This window comes from Sus scrofa, chromosome 5 (assembly GCF_000003025.6).
Source record: "Sus scrofa isolate TJ Tabasco breed Duroc chromosome 5, Sscrofa11.1, whole genome shotgun sequence".
Classification (NCBI taxonomy): Eukaryota; Metazoa; Chordata; class Mammalia; order Artiodactyla; family Suidae; genus Sus; species Sus scrofa.
Window position 1 is genome coordinate 96,259,735 of NC_010447.5, and position 19,870 is coordinate 96,279,604.

The 19,870-nt window shown below is 37.0% G+C and overlaps 1 protein-coding gene across 1 annotated transcript; it reads right to left on the reverse strand.

Moving 5' to 3' along the window:
* On the reverse strand, window positions 1,565-13,213 carry NTS (neurotensin). Its single transcript, XM_003481758.4, has 4 exons — window positions 12,937-13,213; window positions 10,676-10,737; window positions 4,480-4,704; window positions 1,565-1,902 (listed from the first exon to the last, which is right to left on the reverse strand). Exons 1-4 carry the CDS (start codon window positions 13,010-13,012, stop codon window positions 1,750-1,752), a joined length of 516 nt encoding a protein of 171 aa, XP_003481806.1. The 5' UTR covers window positions 13,013-13,213; the 3' UTR covers window positions 1,565-1,749.

A 19,870-nucleotide genomic window follows, 5' to 3' on the forward strand; every position in this document is an offset into this window, starting at 1 on the left:
ATTGTGTTATGCTCCATAGTTTTTGAAGGAGAAAAGTGGTGTGAAAGTAGTCAGAATAACTGTTAAGTTTAATATGCTAGTAATATATTTCAGGCACAGTTCTAAGCATTTTAGACAATGTCAAGCCATTTTTATCTTCCCCCAGACCCCACATTCTGTAGTTGAGGGAACAGGTTGAATAAGTTGTCCAAGGTTGCTGATGAGTAGTGGAGTTGAATCTGAGTCCAGAGTAGACACTCTTAACCACTATGGAATAGTTACCTTCTTAGGATCAGTGCGTTGGGAACTTTTTAATGTTGAAGCAGATGAGATTGTAAGAGTTGGTGGGGATGGGCTTGTGAGTAGTTCTGATTTTACCAGAGAAATTCGGAGATCGGGTTAAATCCTCCTGAGTGAGGTTAAGCCTGGGAGGGGGGCGGGGGGCAATTTATCAGAAGAAGAAAGCATTCTCAAAACTCCGTAATTCCAGAATAACCCACGTCTGATATCTTCCTTCATGGATGACCGTGGGACTAGGCTGCAGTGCTGCAAAGAGAAGCCCTCCTAGGGCCCCAGTCAGAGCGACAGTCCTGGAGGTCCCTGTTGATGGTGGGATATAAAGGCTGGGCGGGCTTATGACACCGTAGCACAGTCTTAAAAGAAATTTTTTTTCTTTTTTCTTTTTTTTTTTTTTTTTTTTGTCTTTTTGTCTTTTTTTGTTGTTGTTGTTGTTGCTATTCCTTGGGCCGCTCCCGCGGCATATGGAGGTTCCCAGGCTAGGGGTTGAATCGGAGCTGTAGCCACCGGCCTACGCCAGAGCCACAGCAACGCGGGATCCCAGCCGCGTCTGCAACCTACACCACAGCGCACGGCAACGCCGGATCGTTAACCCACTGAGCAAGGGCAGGGACCGAACCCGCAACCTCATGGTTCCTAGTCAGATTCGTTAACCACTGCGCCACGATGGGAACTCCAGAAATTTAAGGGGAATTATTTCCAGGGTTTCTTTTGCATCAAAAATGTTCTCCTAAGTGGAAAAAATATTAGTCACACAAATTCTTCAATGAAGTTAAAAATAAAGCTATCATTTACTAGATATGAGGGGGGAAATTCCTACAAAGGGCACCTCTTCTAATGAAAGTAAATCTGCAAAGAAACATGGTTCTGATGGCTAGTTTTTTATTAGCTATGAAGTTTATTTAACAGAAAAGCAAATTCAGTTGATCATCCAGTCAGATAAGCATAATTAACAATAATTCATTAATCAGTCTTTGAAGAGGGTCCTATTTTACTACTGCTACCTTCTGCATATCTGAGAGACTTATGAGGGAGTCTTGGAAAAGAACATGTATTTCTTTCCATTCAATAAAACATTCAGTCAAATGCTAAAACAGGTGCTATCACTTTGTTTTGGGTTAATGACATGTAGGCTAGACTTTGCCGTAAGACTCTTTTCTAATCTTTTATAAGTTGGTTTGGAATGTCAAATATTTTGACTGTTTTAACAATCCATTGAGTGCTTTGCAAAATTACAAACATTCTATATGTGACTTAATTAATATCTACTCCAATTATACACAACACATCATGCTCAAGATCTGGATTTATTTGAAAACATTTAGTCCAGTTTATATTAATGCAGAAAAATCACATCTAATAAACCACAATTATAGAAGAGACAATTGCGTTCTGTCATATTTCCACACAAATATATTTTTATATTTAATTAAAGGGTGATAAATCACAATCACATGTAAATAAAATATCCTCTCAGTAGTAGTAAGAACCTCTCTTGAGAATGTAGGGTCTTCTGGGTTTATTCTCATACAACTGCCGTTTCAGGATGTAAGGAATTTTTCTCTTTATAACTTCCTCCTTTTCATTTTTGTCATTTCCAGCATCAAGAACATCTTCTTGAATCAACTGCAAGATAGACAGAATATGAATAAAACTTACACGTATAAAGTCCTCCATTTCAGAGTATTTTTCTACATTTTATCTCATCTTGACAGTATGTGGATGAAATAAATGAGGTTCAAAGCAATTGAGTGATTTGCCCAAGGACAGGTAGCTATCAAGCGGCTGAGATAAGATAAGAACATAATTTTTCTGATTCTTTGTTCAGTGTTCTGTCTCGTTCATCAGGCTAGCCTTTAAAGATTATTTTTTAATTTATCAAGACCGTCTGTTAATACCTCTGATTGATGGAACGCACAATGTAACTTTGAGTATTTTTTAGGATTCAATTTATGACAGATCAAAATATGGAAATATATCATGAATCACAACCAATACAGAGTTTTTGAATCTAGCAAACCAAGTTTGGTGTCAAAGGTCAATAGGATTTTATATTCAATTAAGTTAATTACTGATTTGACTTGAAAGCCATTCTAAAGATTCATTTCTCTGTCACAGAGAGCGGTATGGCTGTTCTACCCACTTGCTCAGTTATAATAGAAATAAACATATGTAAAAGCCCTGTTTAAATGGTAAAGATCTTTAGATTGTGGTGCTTAATAATTAATTATTAAAAGCAAGTTCACATGCAAAAAAACTTAAGGGGTTAATCTCCATGTAGAATCTTCTCTAATATGTCATTGATTATGCCCTGTTCACTTCTTCTGATCGTACTGTTCTGACTCAAAATGTTCAAGTAGCATAAAAATATTTAAGAACCCTTTCCAGAGTTTTGCACATGATTTACATGAAATTAAAAAAAAAGTCAGGAATTCCCATCGTGGCACCGTGGTTAACGAATCTGACTAGGAACCATGAGGTTGCCGGTTCGATCCCTGGCCTTGCTTAATGGGTTAACGATCCGGCGTTGCCGTGAGCTGTGGTGTAGGTTGCAGACGTGGCTCGGATCCCTTGTTGCTGTGGCTCTGGCGTAGGCTGGTGGCTACAGCTCCGAATAGACCCCTAACCTGGGAACCTCCATATGCCGCGGGAGCCGCCCTAGAAAAGGAAAAAAAAAAAAAAAAAAGAAAAAAAAATCAATGCTCAAGATAAGAACTGTGTTCATATTTTTGATAATCTTCTAAACTCTGTGGTGGCTATAACTAAGACTGACAGGAGACTAAGATTTTAAACATAATCTGTTGCATTGAATCGCATTTCAAGGACTTTATTTCAACCCACAGCTATTCAATTTCAGAGAAGGAAAAACAGCCACTGACAGGTAATCTAGTTCTCTGTGCATAAAGTCTGTAATTAGTTCTACTATGCTCTGAATAATATTATCATTTTATTTTAAGTCACTCAAGAACATTTAAAATAGCTAAATTTTTCATCTTATGTGCACCTGATTTGTCAGTACAATAGTTTATTGAAGGTTTGAGGGTTTGTTCCCGGATAAACAGCACATAGTTGGCATTTCCTGATGTGACAGTCTGTACTTTCCAAGTTTTAGTGATGTAGTATTTGGAAGAGAAAACCATTTAGCCGGAATTGTCATTAAGGGATAAACAATTCAGCAAGAAAAATTAAAACTATCTTTTTTGCAATTTTTGTTAAATCAGAAAATATTTTGTTTACAAGAATAAACACTAGAAGTTCTGCATTGCCTTTCCACTTTTCCACAGGGCATCTTTGTGACAGGAACTTCTAGAAATTGCTATATTAGCATGAAAGACACCCTCGCCCTTCAGACCCCCAAAGTTGGTGTAAGCCCAGAATATGAAACATGAAGCAAATTTCTCGTAGGGGTTAGTCTGACGAGACTAGGTGCATTCAGGGTGGTATGACCACAGACTTAAGGGTTAATCTGCAAGAAATGTTCCCCTTGGTGGGAAAATTTTTAAATTTTCATCTTTTTTTTTTCTTAAAGCATTTTCATTTCTCCATTCTCCTCCAAACAATTCCAAACCAGAGGTGTAGAATTTAATACAGCTGATTCACTCGTGCAATATTTAATACAGCTGATTCATCCAGTCCTTCGCTGTAGTTCCAGACGATGAGATTTACCTGTATTAGCCATAGTGGACCTCGTTTAGTTTCTAAGAAGGATTTAAATACACAATCCACACATTCAATTAAAAATACACTTATATACATATCCCTATCATTTAGATTTGCATAATATATTCAAGTAAAAATTGAACCTTTCGTGTTCTGTGTTTGTTTACAAACAAACACACATGACTTAGTGTTTCTAGGAAAATATTTTGAGTTTCCTAAATTTCTCAGGCATGCTGCCACCACCACCACCACCACCAAAAATTGTCTAAGCATGCCATACGGTTAAGCACAATAAAAGCAAGTGGATCAAATCTGCTTTAAGATAGATTCCCCTTTTAAACTGAGGCAAAGATCCTCTGCTAAACTCCAAATATCTGAAGGAGACTTTGAAGATCTGAAGGAATGTTAACCTCAACACATGGTTTATTCTTCTTTAATATTTATGTCTTCCTGTTATGATAATGATCAGGATTTTAAAAATCAGTACAAATGAGACCTAACTGGCATAAGCATAATCGTATTCCTATTTTGTTTTTGTTTTACCTCCCAATGTTGAAAGGCCCTGCTGTGACAGATTTTTCGGAGCTGGTATATTGTCAGCATTGCCTCCAAGCTAAAGCCATCCAGGGCAGTGGGAAATTTCCTTCTTGTCATAAGCTCCTCCTCATGAAATTCTCCCGTTTCCTCGGCTTGGCTGTTCAGGTTATTTATAAGACTGCACACATTCAGCAGGCTCATTTTCCAGGAGGGAACACTTGCTTTGCTTATCTGAAATGTAGAAACAGATAGTGCAATTAAAACTTGTGCTAGAAGAGTAAGAAATAAATTTCTATTGTGCTAAGCCATTATCTTGTAGAATCTGTTACTCTAATAAAAACACTGTTATTAGTTTAGTAACTTCATATCGCAGAGCTGAGTAGTGCCAATACTTCATATCCTCTATTTTTAAAATGCAATAAAGTTACATGCATTTAAGCACATACACATAAGCAAAGCCAGAAAGAAAAGAGAAATTATAGTAAGCAGAAATACATAAGTATGTATGTGTACGTCATAGGTGAAATATTAAAAATATCACTCTTTATTACACTTTATTGTCTAATAGAGCAGTGACTAAAATGATATTAATAGGTTTGGACAGTTACAATAGTTGGGACCATTAATCTACTTCACATACTAATAGTTGTCAAAGGCAGCATCACAAGTGACCAGTTTATTTATTTGAAAATGATAATATTTTCTCAAATAAACAGCCTTTTCTATTAAGATCTTGTCTGAAATCTTTATTACCGTAATGGATAACTTTCCATCTGTCAATTTTTGGAGAACCTAAATGTGAAATAATGATATATGAATAATGATATATGAATATGAATATATGAATAATGATATATGATATATTTGTTAATAATGATAACCATTAGCAAACATCTCAAAGGGCACAGATGTAAAATATATATAAATTACTCCTAAAGGACATACGAAACATTTTTTTGAATGACCATAAAGTTATGAAGAGAAGACTCAATGATAACAGTATCACTGCTATTGGTGTCAAATCTCTCTAAATTATTCTCCAAAAATGTGATGCAATTGCAAACCAAAGTCCCAATTTGGGAAATGTGGGGACACTGGAAGTTAGAGGAGGGGATGCAGCAAAATAATTATAAGTTACTTTGGAATTATGAATGTGTGAGAACTAAGAAGATTCAGAAAAATAAAAAGGTGGTACAGACGGACTTAGTCTACAAGATATTAAAATGTGTTTTAAAGTTTCCATAATCAAAGAGTGATTTAATAGAGCAAGAATAAATATAAAACAACAAAAGAGAATAAAATGTCCAAAAATTGATCCAAATACATATGAGGGTAGAACACATAGCAGAGTTTGCATCTGAAGTCCTTGGGACAGTTGGCTATGAAGAAATCTTGATTTAGATCTAGTTAGAACTTTCACTGACATAGTATGATCTAACAATATCCAGATGGGTTAAATATGAGTAAAAAGAAAGGTATGTAAACATACTGAAATAATGTAAATTTGAAAAACATCATTAAGCAAATATCCAATTCAGAATTCATAGATAACTTTAAATACATAAGTGTGTAAGTTATCTTTGGAAAATTAACAGCCTGCGCTAAAAACAAAAGCAAGATGTGTTGCAAAAGCTGCCACAAAATGTTAGTGTACTTAACACAGGTGGAGACCTTCAAAAAGAAACTGGCGAATGCCTCAGTTAAAAAAAAAATAAATAAACATCAGGTAAGCTATATGAGCAGACAAGTCACAGCATCACTCATCAAAGAAGGTATATGTACAGCAACAGATATGTGGAATGATGTACAACTCGGCTACGATCCAATCAGAAGACGCTAAAAAGTGGAAGTACACTCAGTGTACTTACGGGGATATGGAGAAACAGATACTTTTTCTTCTAAATATTTGGTCTGAGTACACATCAGTATACCTTCTTGGATGGTGTTTTGGCAGTATGTATTAAAATGGTAAGGATGCATACCCTTTGGTTAAAATATTATCCCAAGGACATGTAATCTGTGAGTACACAGATCTCCACTATGGTGGTTTCAGTCGGTTTGGAAATCCTTTCAACTATGCCCCTATGATAATAGGGTTATCAGCCACTGGGTGAATTTTTCTGCTGTGGGAAACTCAGAGGCAACATGCTCCATTGTGTGGCAGCCCCACCTCATGTCTTGCCAGTTAATGGGATACTACAGTTTTCCATTTGGGAAGCTTGTTAGAGATCATCTGAGTGTTTTTTTCTAAAGTGTTGTCCTTAGAACACTAATTTTGCACCCACTGTTTTTAACAAAGACGGACTGTCAAGTAAATTGGAAACCTTGAGTTTAAATTTATAGGCTTCTCAAATTTAGGAATCCCCATAGCTTTTTACCTGCAAATACTCATTGTAACTTTTCAGTGGTGCCAACATCATAGCAAATCTTCCCCAAACTACTTGACCACCGTATGCTTTATTCATAAAGTCTCTCTCAGGACTTGTGTTGTCTGATTGTTTTTTGGGTGAGGAAATAGTAAATCATTTTATTCCCTTCTGCCAGTTAAAATAATCACTAAATCCGTCAGTACTACCCTCTAATGCCATATTAGCCCGTGTCATACAGCACAGCAGAAAGAGCATTCTGGACCATAGGGTGTCTAAATACACATGTATTTGAGGACATTTTGTATAAGGTTTGAACTATTCCATTTAAGGAAATGACAGAGACTCTGTCATTGATGCCATCTGAGGCAAACTCTTCTGAGCCCTCTTCTGGTCTAGGTTCTGACCTTGGGCCCGTCCTTGGTCCACTTAGTCCAGCTTTAGCAGGAACAATTCTGAGTTGAATCAGCAAAAATGCCTCATCCTTAGTATCTGATCACCCTAGATGGCTGACCAAATATCAGATATTTTATCAGCTTTCCATCCTCGATAGGAGAATTCTGTTATGTAGTCTAGCAAGAATCCTCCTAGACTATGTCTGGTCACTTATGATGGAGCATGATGATGGGAGAAAAAAGAATGTACACATGTATGTGTAACTGGGTCACCATGCTGTACAGTAGAAAAAAAAACTGTATTGGGGAAATAACAATAAAAAAATAAGGAATTCTAAAAAAAAAAGAAAAGAAGAATCCTCCTAGACTTAATATTTCCTCTTAGTGATTTTCCTTATGCTGACCTCCGCCCTGCTCCTTGTCTGTAAATCCACATCTGCCCTTGTTGCATTTGGAGTTGAGCTTGATCTTTGCAAAGCCCCTGTTACAGTAGCTCCTCTCTAATAATAATAAACTTATAGTAATAATAATACTACATAATAATATAATAATAAACTTGCTATCTTTAGCAAGTGTCATGAATAGTTTTTCTTTAACAATAAAACATTCTTATTTATTGAATTATTTTATGCAAATGTTTATATTAGACCTAAGCCTATAGATAAGAAATTTAGAATATTACCATCTTTTGCTTTCAAAATGAGGCAAACAAGAATATTTGTAGTTCTTATTTACCATCATTTGATTTAACTGTCTACTACTGAACACGATACTGGTCAAATTTCAATTGCCTGAATTAAATGGGACCGAATCTATATCTATAATATGCTGAACTTGAGTGTATTAGAAGCATTTGAATGGGTGAACTGGTAAATTCATGGAAAATTCAAGCATTTCACCTAAGTAAAAATAATTAAAGTTGTCTGTGGTTTTTATATCAAATACAAAAGGTGAGGGCTAGTAACAAATCCTAGATTTCCACTGTTAGTTCATAAATATTTATCAAGCTCTTCCTATATATAAGGTATTGAATTTGACCGTAGAAAATTGTCATTCCAACAGCTTTTTCAAAGCCTGAAGAAAACATACTGTACAAAGTTCTCTTTCTTAATAAAATGATACCACAGAACTAGCATTGGTAATAAAGAGAATTGTATTGTGAGAAAAAACTTATCTTCCACTTCTCTTCCAGCTTTGGAATCTTAGTCTTCTGTTGCCTAAGTGTATGTCCACATGAGTATTTCAGTGTCTCAACAGTTTTACTTTGAAATTGCTCACACATATTACCTTTAGAGTGGAAAGAAGAAAGCTGAAGCTTTTAAGAGTAGCATTAGACTAACATCAAATACTGCTCTCTTAAATTTTTAAATATAGTCATTTGGTTAAAATAGCCAAAAGTTTAGAGGTTTTGTTTTTTGTTTTTTGTTTTTTGTTTTTTGTCTAGAACAGTACAAACCCCCAAAACCAATTAAATGACATAGAAATAAGTGATAGTAGTTTTGTAAAGAACAAGAAATGAGCTTTTTGTTCCCATCTAGCTGCAAAATTGGGGTAATTATGCTTTTGGGTGCTTCCTCATCATAGTCTGTATTTTACTTATTTCAAGTAAAAAGGGGGGCAAGATGATTCAGTTTGTCTTCCATGACCTGTTTTAGAGATACAACCTATGACTGGATGAAAGAGAATCATTTCATCATGTCTGTCCTTTGCTGTGTATTTCTCTTAAGAAACTAAACCACTCGCATACTGGAATTGTTTTTCCTTCGCAGTGTCTTGGCCTGAAAAGGAATCATAACCTCTACACCTACATTTTTACAAACTAGCACTCCCCAAACCATACCATATTTTGGAGATTCTTTACGTGTCACTGTGAACTTTAAATCATAGAGGTAAAATCCCTGCCAAGACACTAAGGCATTCTGGTCTGTCCCATTTTCCAAAGCAGACTATCGACTTCATCTGTCTGCCTGTTTTTGAGTTGAAGTCATGGTAGTTATTGCTATTCTGATTGTGACTTCAACAAGGTAACTGTTATCTCAGGGTTAAACATATTTGGTCACTGAGTTTTAATGGCTAAAGGAAATGTGTTCATCCTTCATAGAAGACCTGCCAAATTATGGTAGAAGAGATTTCAGGGTGTTCACCTTTTTGCAGATCTGGGCAATCACGGAAATATATATGTGCTTAAAAGTCACCAAATGTCTTTCATGGGCCATAGTAGAAAAAAATCCTCCTTAGCTTTCAAATAATGTCCTACACATTCAGACATACACAAAATGGGTATTTCCCCTTCACACGCATTATCAGACGTATAATTTGAATCTCCTTGTATTCTAGGAGTTGTTGCACCTGGAACATGCTCATACAATTAGGGAAGAGAAACCTGAAGTGGCAGGACCTGAGTTGAAGTATTGTTTCCAAAATTAGACAGGAGTTTTGAGTATTTATTTTCCTCTCATCTGTTGAGTCCTCAGCCTTGATGCCAGTGTTATAACAGTGACTGCATGGGTAACTGCCTCACCTCAAAATGTGTTTTTCTTTGAGAAACATCTTTTTGTTGTCACCTCTGTTCTCTAACTCTACATGTAGGTACACACTGATTAACGCACTCAGGGTAAATCAGGGTAGTGTGGTAGCGTGATAATCGGGTATATTCTAATTGACTTTTATTCCTGGGTACGGGCTGGAACTTAAGGAACTTGCTTGCAGGACCCCAAGAGAGGAATAACAGAGTACGGTACCAAGTTTTATTTTATTCAGTGAAAACAATGAGCAGGTACAGATAACATTTGTGTTATGAGAAAATTTTAAATCTAGGAGTAGATGAAATGTAAATGTCTAAGAGATCATAAACTCCAATTCCAACATTTAAAAATGAGGAAACAAAGGCAAATAATGGTAACTAACCCCCTTGCTTAATATCCATTAGTTCCTAAGTCACAGCTGCAGAGTTAGATCTCAAGGCTACTGTTGGCCAGTCGATTGCTCCTCACTCGCTACCACTTTTCTTTCATGGGTTTCATCAACCTTTTGTCTTTAATTTAGAAACTCCGTTTCACTTTTCCCAATATTACAAAAAAGGCAAAAATGGTACTTAGTTTCTGTTTACATATTAACGTGAGGCCAATGGACATCATCATACACAATGTGATTGGAATGGAAAGCGGGTTTTTAGAAACAAATTTGCAGGCCCATGTAAATAATATATGATGACCTAATTAAAATTTCATTATAATGATTTGCAATCCCTATAATTTCTTTCTCTGTCACATCAACACCCTTAATCCTTTAAATTTAAGGAAAAGTTTCCCAAAAAGGGACCGCCTCCCAATAAACTCTTCAGTCTCACTGGGAAATTATTGCTATAGGAAAAGGACACTGTGTTTATAAGGAGAGTGAATATGTTTTCCAGTCCTTGGTTTAAAAAAAAGAAAAAGTTACCTTTGATGTATGCATATTGGTCAATAAATCTGCTTCTAACGCTTTCATTTCCTCTTCTGAATCTGAGTAAAATCAAAACCACATGTTACTATATAATCATACATCATATAATTGTAGCAGAGATTTAAGATGAATCTCAAAAATTTTGTTTTAGAAATTTATTGTCTCTCCTCTGTATTTATTCTCCCTAAAACAGTATTCACAGAACAACAATTACAGTTTTATTTTAGGCTATTAGGATAATAAAAACACTTTTAAGAAAACAAGCACGTGATTTTATGCCAAGAGAGCTACTGATGATTTGGAATTGTTTAATCTCTAAATGTCAGTGTAAAAAAAATTGATTATATTATATAATAGAGATTTCATCAATATGCTGGTTAAGTTTTACTAGCAATAGTTTACATATATAGAATATATGCATATTGATTTTTTAAAACAACATAAAGAAAAGGTATGTACAAGACACTTTTCAAGACGAGACCAAAGGGAATAGCATGTTGATAATTTTAGAATAGGAAAGACTCTGCAATATATTTAATTTCAGATGCTGTTTTACAAACACACTTAGAAAGATTTGTTTTTATACACTAAACAAGAATTTAGAATTATGTGCTCTTAGCAATTTTATCACAGGCTATCAAGGAAATTGCTCAAGCACAAGTGGAGCTGTCCATCAATACATGTGCAATAATGTTGAAAATGGATTTCTGATTTTTTTAAAATAACCTTCCCAGTCTCCTCTAATGGATATTTTACAGGGGAGAAAATTTTAGAAAATACCATAAGGTAATAGAAATAAAGTTCTAGAACCTGACAAGATGAACTAGCTCATACTCATTGAGCTATATATATATCATAAAACAAAGCAGAAATTAAAATGATTCTGTATTTCTTGCAAAAGAGAAGTGGCACATTTGTTAAATTGTACCAGGAACTAAATTATACCAGAGATCTTTTTCTCCTATTTTGTAGAGGTCCAATCTGTTTTTCAAGAAGAAAGATTAATTCCTTTAGCCATTTGTCAAAAATGTATGCCCAAAATCTTCACACATTTTAGCTTATCACACCAAGAAATTTCCAGAGTTAATAAACACTGTACTTAATCAATTACATTTTTCTCACATACTCTAAGTATACCTTTAAACTCATGTAACTATTAGGTAAAATCATTGTGGGAAAGTTGATATTTTTCTCATAAAAACATTTGCAAGTTAGAAGTTCAAGATCTTTTTCTAATGATAAAAAGAAACTTAAAATGTTAAGTAACATTTATATTAATTTAAATAAAATCAGGAATTTGAATGAAATATTTCAGTGTCACATTTATAAGATACAACAATATAAAGCAGGTTAAGTGATTTTTGCTGCCCTTCTGTTTTTTTTTTTTCATTTTGATGTGATCATTCAGTTATTTTTCAAACATTAATTGGAGCACATTGCAATCATTAAAATATTTCATGTTACTCTTTTAAATTTAAATCTTATTTTCAAAGTCAGCTATTGATAAATATTTAGCAATGTATGGTTTCTTCTTAATTATCACAGGCAAAATACTCTGCAGGGAAATAATTTTTCTTAATATAAGAATGACAATTTTCCAGTTACATCCTGAATCAACTTAAATAACATGCAAAAAAACAGTTAATAGTATGCCTATCTGTCACATAGAAAAGTGACATTAAATGTATTTGTAAAAGAGCTTGGTTTTTTTTAATATTTTTCTAGAAATAAATTTCCACAAATAATGCTTTATTCATTTGTTCATCAAACATCAATTTTTACTGTATCTTAATACACATACAACTAAGACAATAATTTGTGGGAGAGAGAAGCCACTTCATCCTAAGAGAATGAATGAGGACAAGATCAAACATCCCAAATGGAATCAGTTTTAATTACAGGTTTTCACTTTCTCACATTTCCTTCTTTGGGTAGTGGCCAGCCTGACTCAAGTTTTACATATTTTGGTTTTCTCTAGTGGTTACACTGCAAAGGGGGCCATGACGTGTTTCACCAAAATCCCTTTTATTATCTCTCAGATTTAAAAATGAAAAAGAGATCTTTCAGTTCTTGCGATCATAAGGACAAAGCAAGAAAATACCTAGTTTCTGCCACTCAAAAGCCAATCCAGAATAAGGGAGAGACTCTTCTCCCTGAATGCATTAATGTAAGTAGCAACACACTGCAAAACAACAACAACAACAATAACCATTAAAAGAAATCCCTTCAGGGAGTTGTGAAATGCAGAAGGAGCTTACCTGAGCACAGAGTCCAGGAGCTGAAAGCCAGCAGTATCACACACACCAGCTGGATTTTCATTCCTGCCATCATCATCTTGAGCCTTCTAGCAAGCCAAGTCCATAAACGTCAGAGACAAGCTGAAGGGACTCTCTCGCGCTTCCTCCAGCCTCCAGCTGACTTTGGAAGTGACTGAACTATGAGAGATGCTTTGACCCTTCCCTATATATATATGCCGGGGATGATGTCACGAGCATCTCTTCAGGATGTGCCCTTCATCTTCATCCTCCCTCTGCTCCCCACTTCCTCCTCCCCTTTCCTTTGTCCCCCCGCCCCTCTCTCCCACTCCTGAACCTCCAGTGAAAGTAACATCGTCCCTAATTGCTACTGCTGCTCCGGATTTCTGACACACAGAAGGAGTCATTCAAAAGCAATTCTATATAGAGCCTACGGGAAAAGAACTTCCAGCACCCTGCTTTCCCCATTTCCTCTCATTCCCTGACTCTAAATTGTCATTTTGATTTTGTGAAGCATGAGACCTGTTATTTCTAATATAAGCAAAACCTCCAGGATGAATGCCTGAAATCAGTAATCCTTTATGTTTAGAAGTTCTTACAGAGAATTCTTTTCTGGTAATTCGCACTTTTGAACAAGGGGTTTGTGGTTTGGGGACTAATACAAGTCTTAGTACATGCTAGAAGAGAACCAGTTATAATACTGAGTTAAGCAAAATACTTTAGAGAAAAGAGAAAATCAGTTTTAAGAAAAGAGAGTAGTAGCTCTAAGGAATAGGGTATTTTTTCCTAAAAATCAAAAAGTCTTTAAGTAACTGGAAGGATGACGGAAGTGTATATGCTGACTTATGGTTGAATGTCTTAGAAAAGTAATTTGATGTTTACAAAACCCAGCTCTAAACTATTTATGTGTTAGCAGGTGGAAATATGCAGCACTGCATCACCGATTGCTATTTTCTGATACTTTCCTCTTTTTCTGTCGGCGTTGACCTGCTCCTTTTGGATTCAGTCTTGACGCCATGCCTTATTCAGTCTGTAATCCCTCTCTCACTGGTTTTCACCATTGCATCAGATCTCTTCCTCTGCGAGAGTCATAAAAAATGAGACCATACTCTGGAAAGGAAATAGTCCTAGATAACCGCTCTCCACCAGGCACGTTTCTAAGAGCATCTTCACACATTTTGCCGGTTACAATGACACCCATTCCCTCTCCTGGTTATAGGAAGAAAATTTCTCAGATTGTCTTTTGGAGTGAAGTTTTCTTCTTGCTTTAAGTATTTCAGGATACATGGTGTGATCTTAAAAGGTGGTGCTGTTAGAAATGTGAATATTTGAAGGTAAATGGTGTCTGAGACTTTCTCACTTCTTAAGCACATCAATCATACAGTAACAATCAAGAAAAGAAGTCTGGATCGACTTCTACAGAGAGTTGATTTAAATTATATTGTATATGTCTATGGAATTGATTTCTCCATTTTACCCTATACCAAAGAAGATGAATAATAATTTTAAATAGTAAGGAGTCATTCCTGTAATTTAATGTTTAGGAATTTAACAATGGATTTTTTTTACTATTTTTAGTTTGTTTTACAGACTTACATACAACACAATATTGAAAACGACTCACTCAAGGAAATTTTCTGTATATAAATCTGAATTGACAAACTATGTACAGGAAATTTTCCCTTTCCGACACTAGGGGGCACAATAGAAGTTTAAAAGACTGGATTTTCACTTAATATCACATTAAAATTCTAAGCATTATATTTTCTTCTTACTATCAGGACATTTTTTTGTGATAGAATCCCTTTAAAGCCACTTTAATGAAGGAATCAAGAAATTATATATTCTTTGCATGATATTTAAATTGTTTTATGAGATTTTGACGTGCAAAGAATAATTTTTTAAATGTGTGATAAGAGCCTGATAGCAAAAAGGAAGTATGATTCTTATTTTTCTCAATTAATTTCTTTAATACGTGAAGCTCATGGAAATGTTGACAGGATGTATTCTTAATTAATTAGGAAAAAAGGGGGAGAATGAATAGCGGGAATTCATTTTGTTTTAAATATATCACTTTAATATTAGCTGTAAATGAAGGAATGATATGATAAATCATATGACAAATCTGAAAGAATTGGGGAAATGTGTTAAATGTCAAATGATTCAAAATCAGATAGATGTTATACTCTTTTTGAGGAAAAAGGAGATGTGTGACTTTTGTGGTAAAATTATGATAGCGATAAACTTTATCTGAACTCTGTTTTGTTTTTGTTTTTGTTTTTTTTGTTTTTGTCCTCTTAGGGCCCCACTTGCGACACATGGAAGCTCCCAGACTAGGGGTTGAATCTGAGCTGCAGCTGCCAACCTACTCTACAGCCACAGCAATGCAGGATCCGAGCCATGTCTACAACCTACAGCACAGTTCACTGTAACGCCAGATCCTTAACCCACTGAGTGATGCCAGGGATGGAACCAGCATCCTCGTGGATACTATTCAGGTTCGTTAACCACTGAGCCACACAAGAACTCCTCTAATTGGTATTTTTAAACAATCTGTTGCCTTTTTAGCCCCAATGCCTTCAAGTATGGAAAATCCAATTAAACAGTTTATTTTAAGAGGGTAAGTTATGTGTGGATATTTGCCTTTAAGAAATATTTTAGGAAGAACTCCAGTGATGCCTTTTCAATAGGATTTCAGACACTTTTCTGTGGAGATGGGTGAAATATCTTTATTCTAAAGGGTTTATGCCTAAAATCCTTCTAATTTTTATTTAGCTCTTAAAATACTAATGAAGAGTTTGAACATGACCCTTGGATGATCTTCATTGAGTTGGCTTTTACTGTTTGAGGTCCCCAATGGAGTGACCGACTAATTCTGAATAGGTTTTATACAGTTAAAATAGATTTATCTGGGGACTGTAGATTACATTTCTACTGTAGACAGATTTTTGAGCTTCTACTGTGACTTAATTCAGACCTTTCTTAGCTAATTATTAAAAAAAAAAAAATTAACTGAGAAATTAACTCCCGTCATGGAGCAGCAGAAACAAATTTGACTAGGAACGGTGAGGTTGTGGGTTTGATCCCTGGCCTTGCTCAGTGGGTTAAGCATCCGGTGTTGCCGTGAGCTGTGGTGTAGGTCACAGACGCAGCTCAGATCCCGAGTTGCTGTGGCTGTGGTGTAGGCCGGCAGCTGTAGCTCTGACTTGACCCCTCGCCTGAGAACCTCCATATGCTGTGGGTGTGGCCCTAAAAAGAAAAAAACAATTAACAAGAGATGCCTGAAGGATTGGCAGTTGGAAAGAGTGCTTTGTAAACAGTTAATTTGGAGAGGAGAAAGCTCAGGGACTATTTGACAGTGTCTCTTCAGTGTCAGGTGACTTCTTCCTGGACTTTTGGGGGCTTCCCCATCCCTTTCACCTACAGCTTCGTGGGCTCTCCAGCCTTTTCTTAGGGTAACACCTAAACCTACCCCTGTGGTATGTCCACTATCTGGAACCTGCCCTCCTTTCCTACCCGAGCACCTCTTCCTCTCTGAACTTACCCTTCATTTTTAGAAAACTACCTTATTTATGGTCTAATCAAGGTCAACCATTTCAAGGTGGAATCCTCAAAGTCTTTCCTCTTTCCACTCTCCCCAGGTTCTCCCAGCCATTTGTGGAAAACTGTGAAGGGGGCAGAATTTGCCGCCCCAAACGTGCCTCTTTGGCCCATTCATTGTCTTGCGCTGGTTATTTTTTAAAACACGGTGAAGGCAAATGAAATCCTGAAAACTGAGACATTACCCTTTTGTAAGCGAACTTTACATGAATAAGGGAAACCTCCATTCGAAGCGTGTCTTCCTCTCCGGTGAACCTGGAAGAAAAGGATGACTAAATCTCTGGGCCGTCCCTCAAAGGAGACGCCTTGGACTGCATAAGATAACAAGCCCTCATTTACTGTGCTTTGCCTCACAATCTCCCATTAACGTGCCTCCCCAGCCCCCTTCCCAACATCTTTCTTTTGTCTTTAGCCGAGCATGGTTTTTAAAGCGGTGGCTTGGACCGTTTTAGGGGAGCTACTCTGTCGTCCTGAGTGTCTGTCATGAATATAGGGGTACACATGATGTCAAACTTCGGTTTGTCCATGGGTTACTATAGTGGGCAGGGGAGGGTCTCAACCAAGAACCTGGAAAGGTCGAAGGGAAGTTATTTTTCCTTCCCTACAGCTGTAAACTTCTAGAAGGAAAGGATGTGATAGGGCCAGAGGAGGCACAGGTGGTTGTAGAAGCCCCAGTAGGGATGATGGATAAAGAGGGAAACCTGGGGTTTGTTGGGAGACCACTGGACTTCACGAAAGGCGGCGGATTGAGGCCGGTTTGCTTAACTAGTGGAGATGTGAGAATTGCCTCAGCTCATTGGGTGGGCGATGGAATGAGGTCTGTGGTCAGATTTAGACCAAGGGCAGGCGTTTGAAGACCGGCCTTCAGCTGTTTTGACTTGAACATACTCCTTCCAGATACTAAGGAGGAGCTGCTACTTCCGGAAAGGAAGAGGTGGGCCTTTCTAACCCCCACGCCCCTTGGGTTTCTGTGGCCCACCGGCTCCTTGGGCAGAGCTTCGTTGCCTGCCCGCTTGTCTTTCTCACAAGTATCCTATCTTAATTAATCTGTTTCTTGCCTATTACGTTTTCTCTCCCTGATTTCCTGCCTGGAGGCATAAAGAAGCTGAGTCTCAGTGAATCCAGACATGGGGTGAGTAATTCTAATTTAAAACTGGTTTAAGTGGGTTTAAGTCTCAGTCTGGCTTTCGGCTGGGGTCAGGTCCTGGCCTGTGGGTTCAAGTCTCAGTCTGGGTTTCGGCTGGGGTCACGTCCCGGCTCGTGGGTTCCAGTCCCAGTCTGGGTCTTGGCTGAGTTCAGGCCGTTGCTGCTGTCGGTTTCAGCTGCTCACACATTGTTCACCCTCTTCTAGGGCTGACAATCTGTAAGTGCTCACTACATATTAGCTCAATTGAATTGAAATGCCGGTGATTTTAAATTTCTAACACGCTTTTCCATGTTTTCCTTTGTAACATTCCTTTCAGCCACATCTCTAATCTCAGTGATTGAAAATGCCTTTGTTAACACTAATCGTCATATTTGATATGTCTTTACATTTTCTCAGACCCCGTTCTAGTCATTTCTTTTCCTCCCTGCCTAGAAAGGGCAGCTTTAAAAATTTATCTAAGAAGAGCACCCTGGGACCATGTGCGTTCATCAGTTGAGTGCTTAGGATAAATTGCGGCTTTACTCCATTCCTCTAAATGAGTCTGTGGTTTGGGAACTGTAACTGTGATTCATCTGAACAAATAATGATGTCAATCTCTTGGTAAATTCAATTGATTTTTTCTGTTCAATTAAGGCCCATTTTCTAGACATACAGACGTTTGAATGCATGCACAGACCCACGCCCACGTATGTTATCTTATACATGAAATGCATATAATCCAGTCCTTGGAGACTTAGCTAAATGTAAACCAAATGTCCAATTTTCCAATCTATGTGTGATCATGCTTTGCCCATAATCTCTATAAATTCCCAGCTCATTTCCCTTTGGCTCTTCCTGTCTCTGCTCTTGCATCTTCCAAGGTAATTAACTTGGAAAAATTGACGGTGGATTTCTGCAGTCAAAGTATATTTGGTAACTTAAATGCCAGTTATAACACAAGCTTTGCCTGGAATTTTCATGTTAATGAGTTGCCCTATTTAACAAAGGATGTTCCATGTTGTAGTTAATGCTGATCTCACTTTTACTTGTTTTTCATATCAAATAAAATATTGATATGTCCATAGAATGACACTACTCACTGTGTGTAATGCTCAAGAATTATCCTTATAAGCCTCCTTTTTGCAAGGCTTTTTATTTTTTCCATTATAGCTGGTATACAGTGTTCTGTCAATTTTCTGCTGTACAGCAAGGTGACCCAGTCACACATACATATGTACATTCTTTTTCTCACATTATCATGGTCCATCATCATAAGTGACTAGATATAGTTCCCAGTGCTACACAGCAGGATCTCATTGTTCTCCTTTTAGAATAAGACCAAAATGAAAGGATTACAGGGAAAAAAAAGCTCCCAACATTTTTCTTCTTTTATTTCCCTTAGCTTTACAAATTAGTGTGTGATTATGGAGTGAAAAATGAGATGAGCTCTCATTGAAAGAAAAGTCTCCCCTCTATTTGTCTATGTTACAAAATCCAAGAAAGTGTCTGTATCACCTATACTCTGCAAAACAGAACAAGTGTACTTGAGCTGCCATTTACCAGAAGCAGATTTGGTGAAACACTTTTTACTATAAGAAGGTATTATATGCAGAATTTGAAACAGAATGGTTTATATTATTAATACTTTTTGGCCATAATACTTGTTTTGATTGAGATTCTTGCCCTGAGGCTCTTGTAAAGTCTCACGGCCCTGAGGCCTCCCTGCCCCCTAAGAGCCCCAGAGTTTGCCCCCAATCAGATCCCTAGCAGCTGCACTTGGAGGATCATTGGGTAAACTTACTGTTCAAAATAAAACTTTGGGGGGTTGCAAATAAGGAGAGACTTTCTTCAAAATAATTACTGCAGAGAGGGGAGGAGGACTGTTGCAATAGAAAGAGTGCCCTGGTCATAGATCTGCAAGCCTCTCCTAAACCACTAACGTTAATACAGTGCGAGAGGTTCTGTAACAGCACACGCACAAGAAGAGGCCTAGGACAAAGATGCTGGGGTGGCTCATTCTGTAGCTCAGGCAATAAGAACAAGTGAACTTTGTCTGGAAAAGCAAGATGTCATCCTCAGAATTAACAGCGGCTAACATTCGCTTATTGAGGGCTGACCACAGGACCATCATGCTAAATTGCTTTCCGCATGAGCTCCTTTATTCCTCCCCAAACTGTGAGTTGCTTATGAATACATTCCTGCTGAACTTCG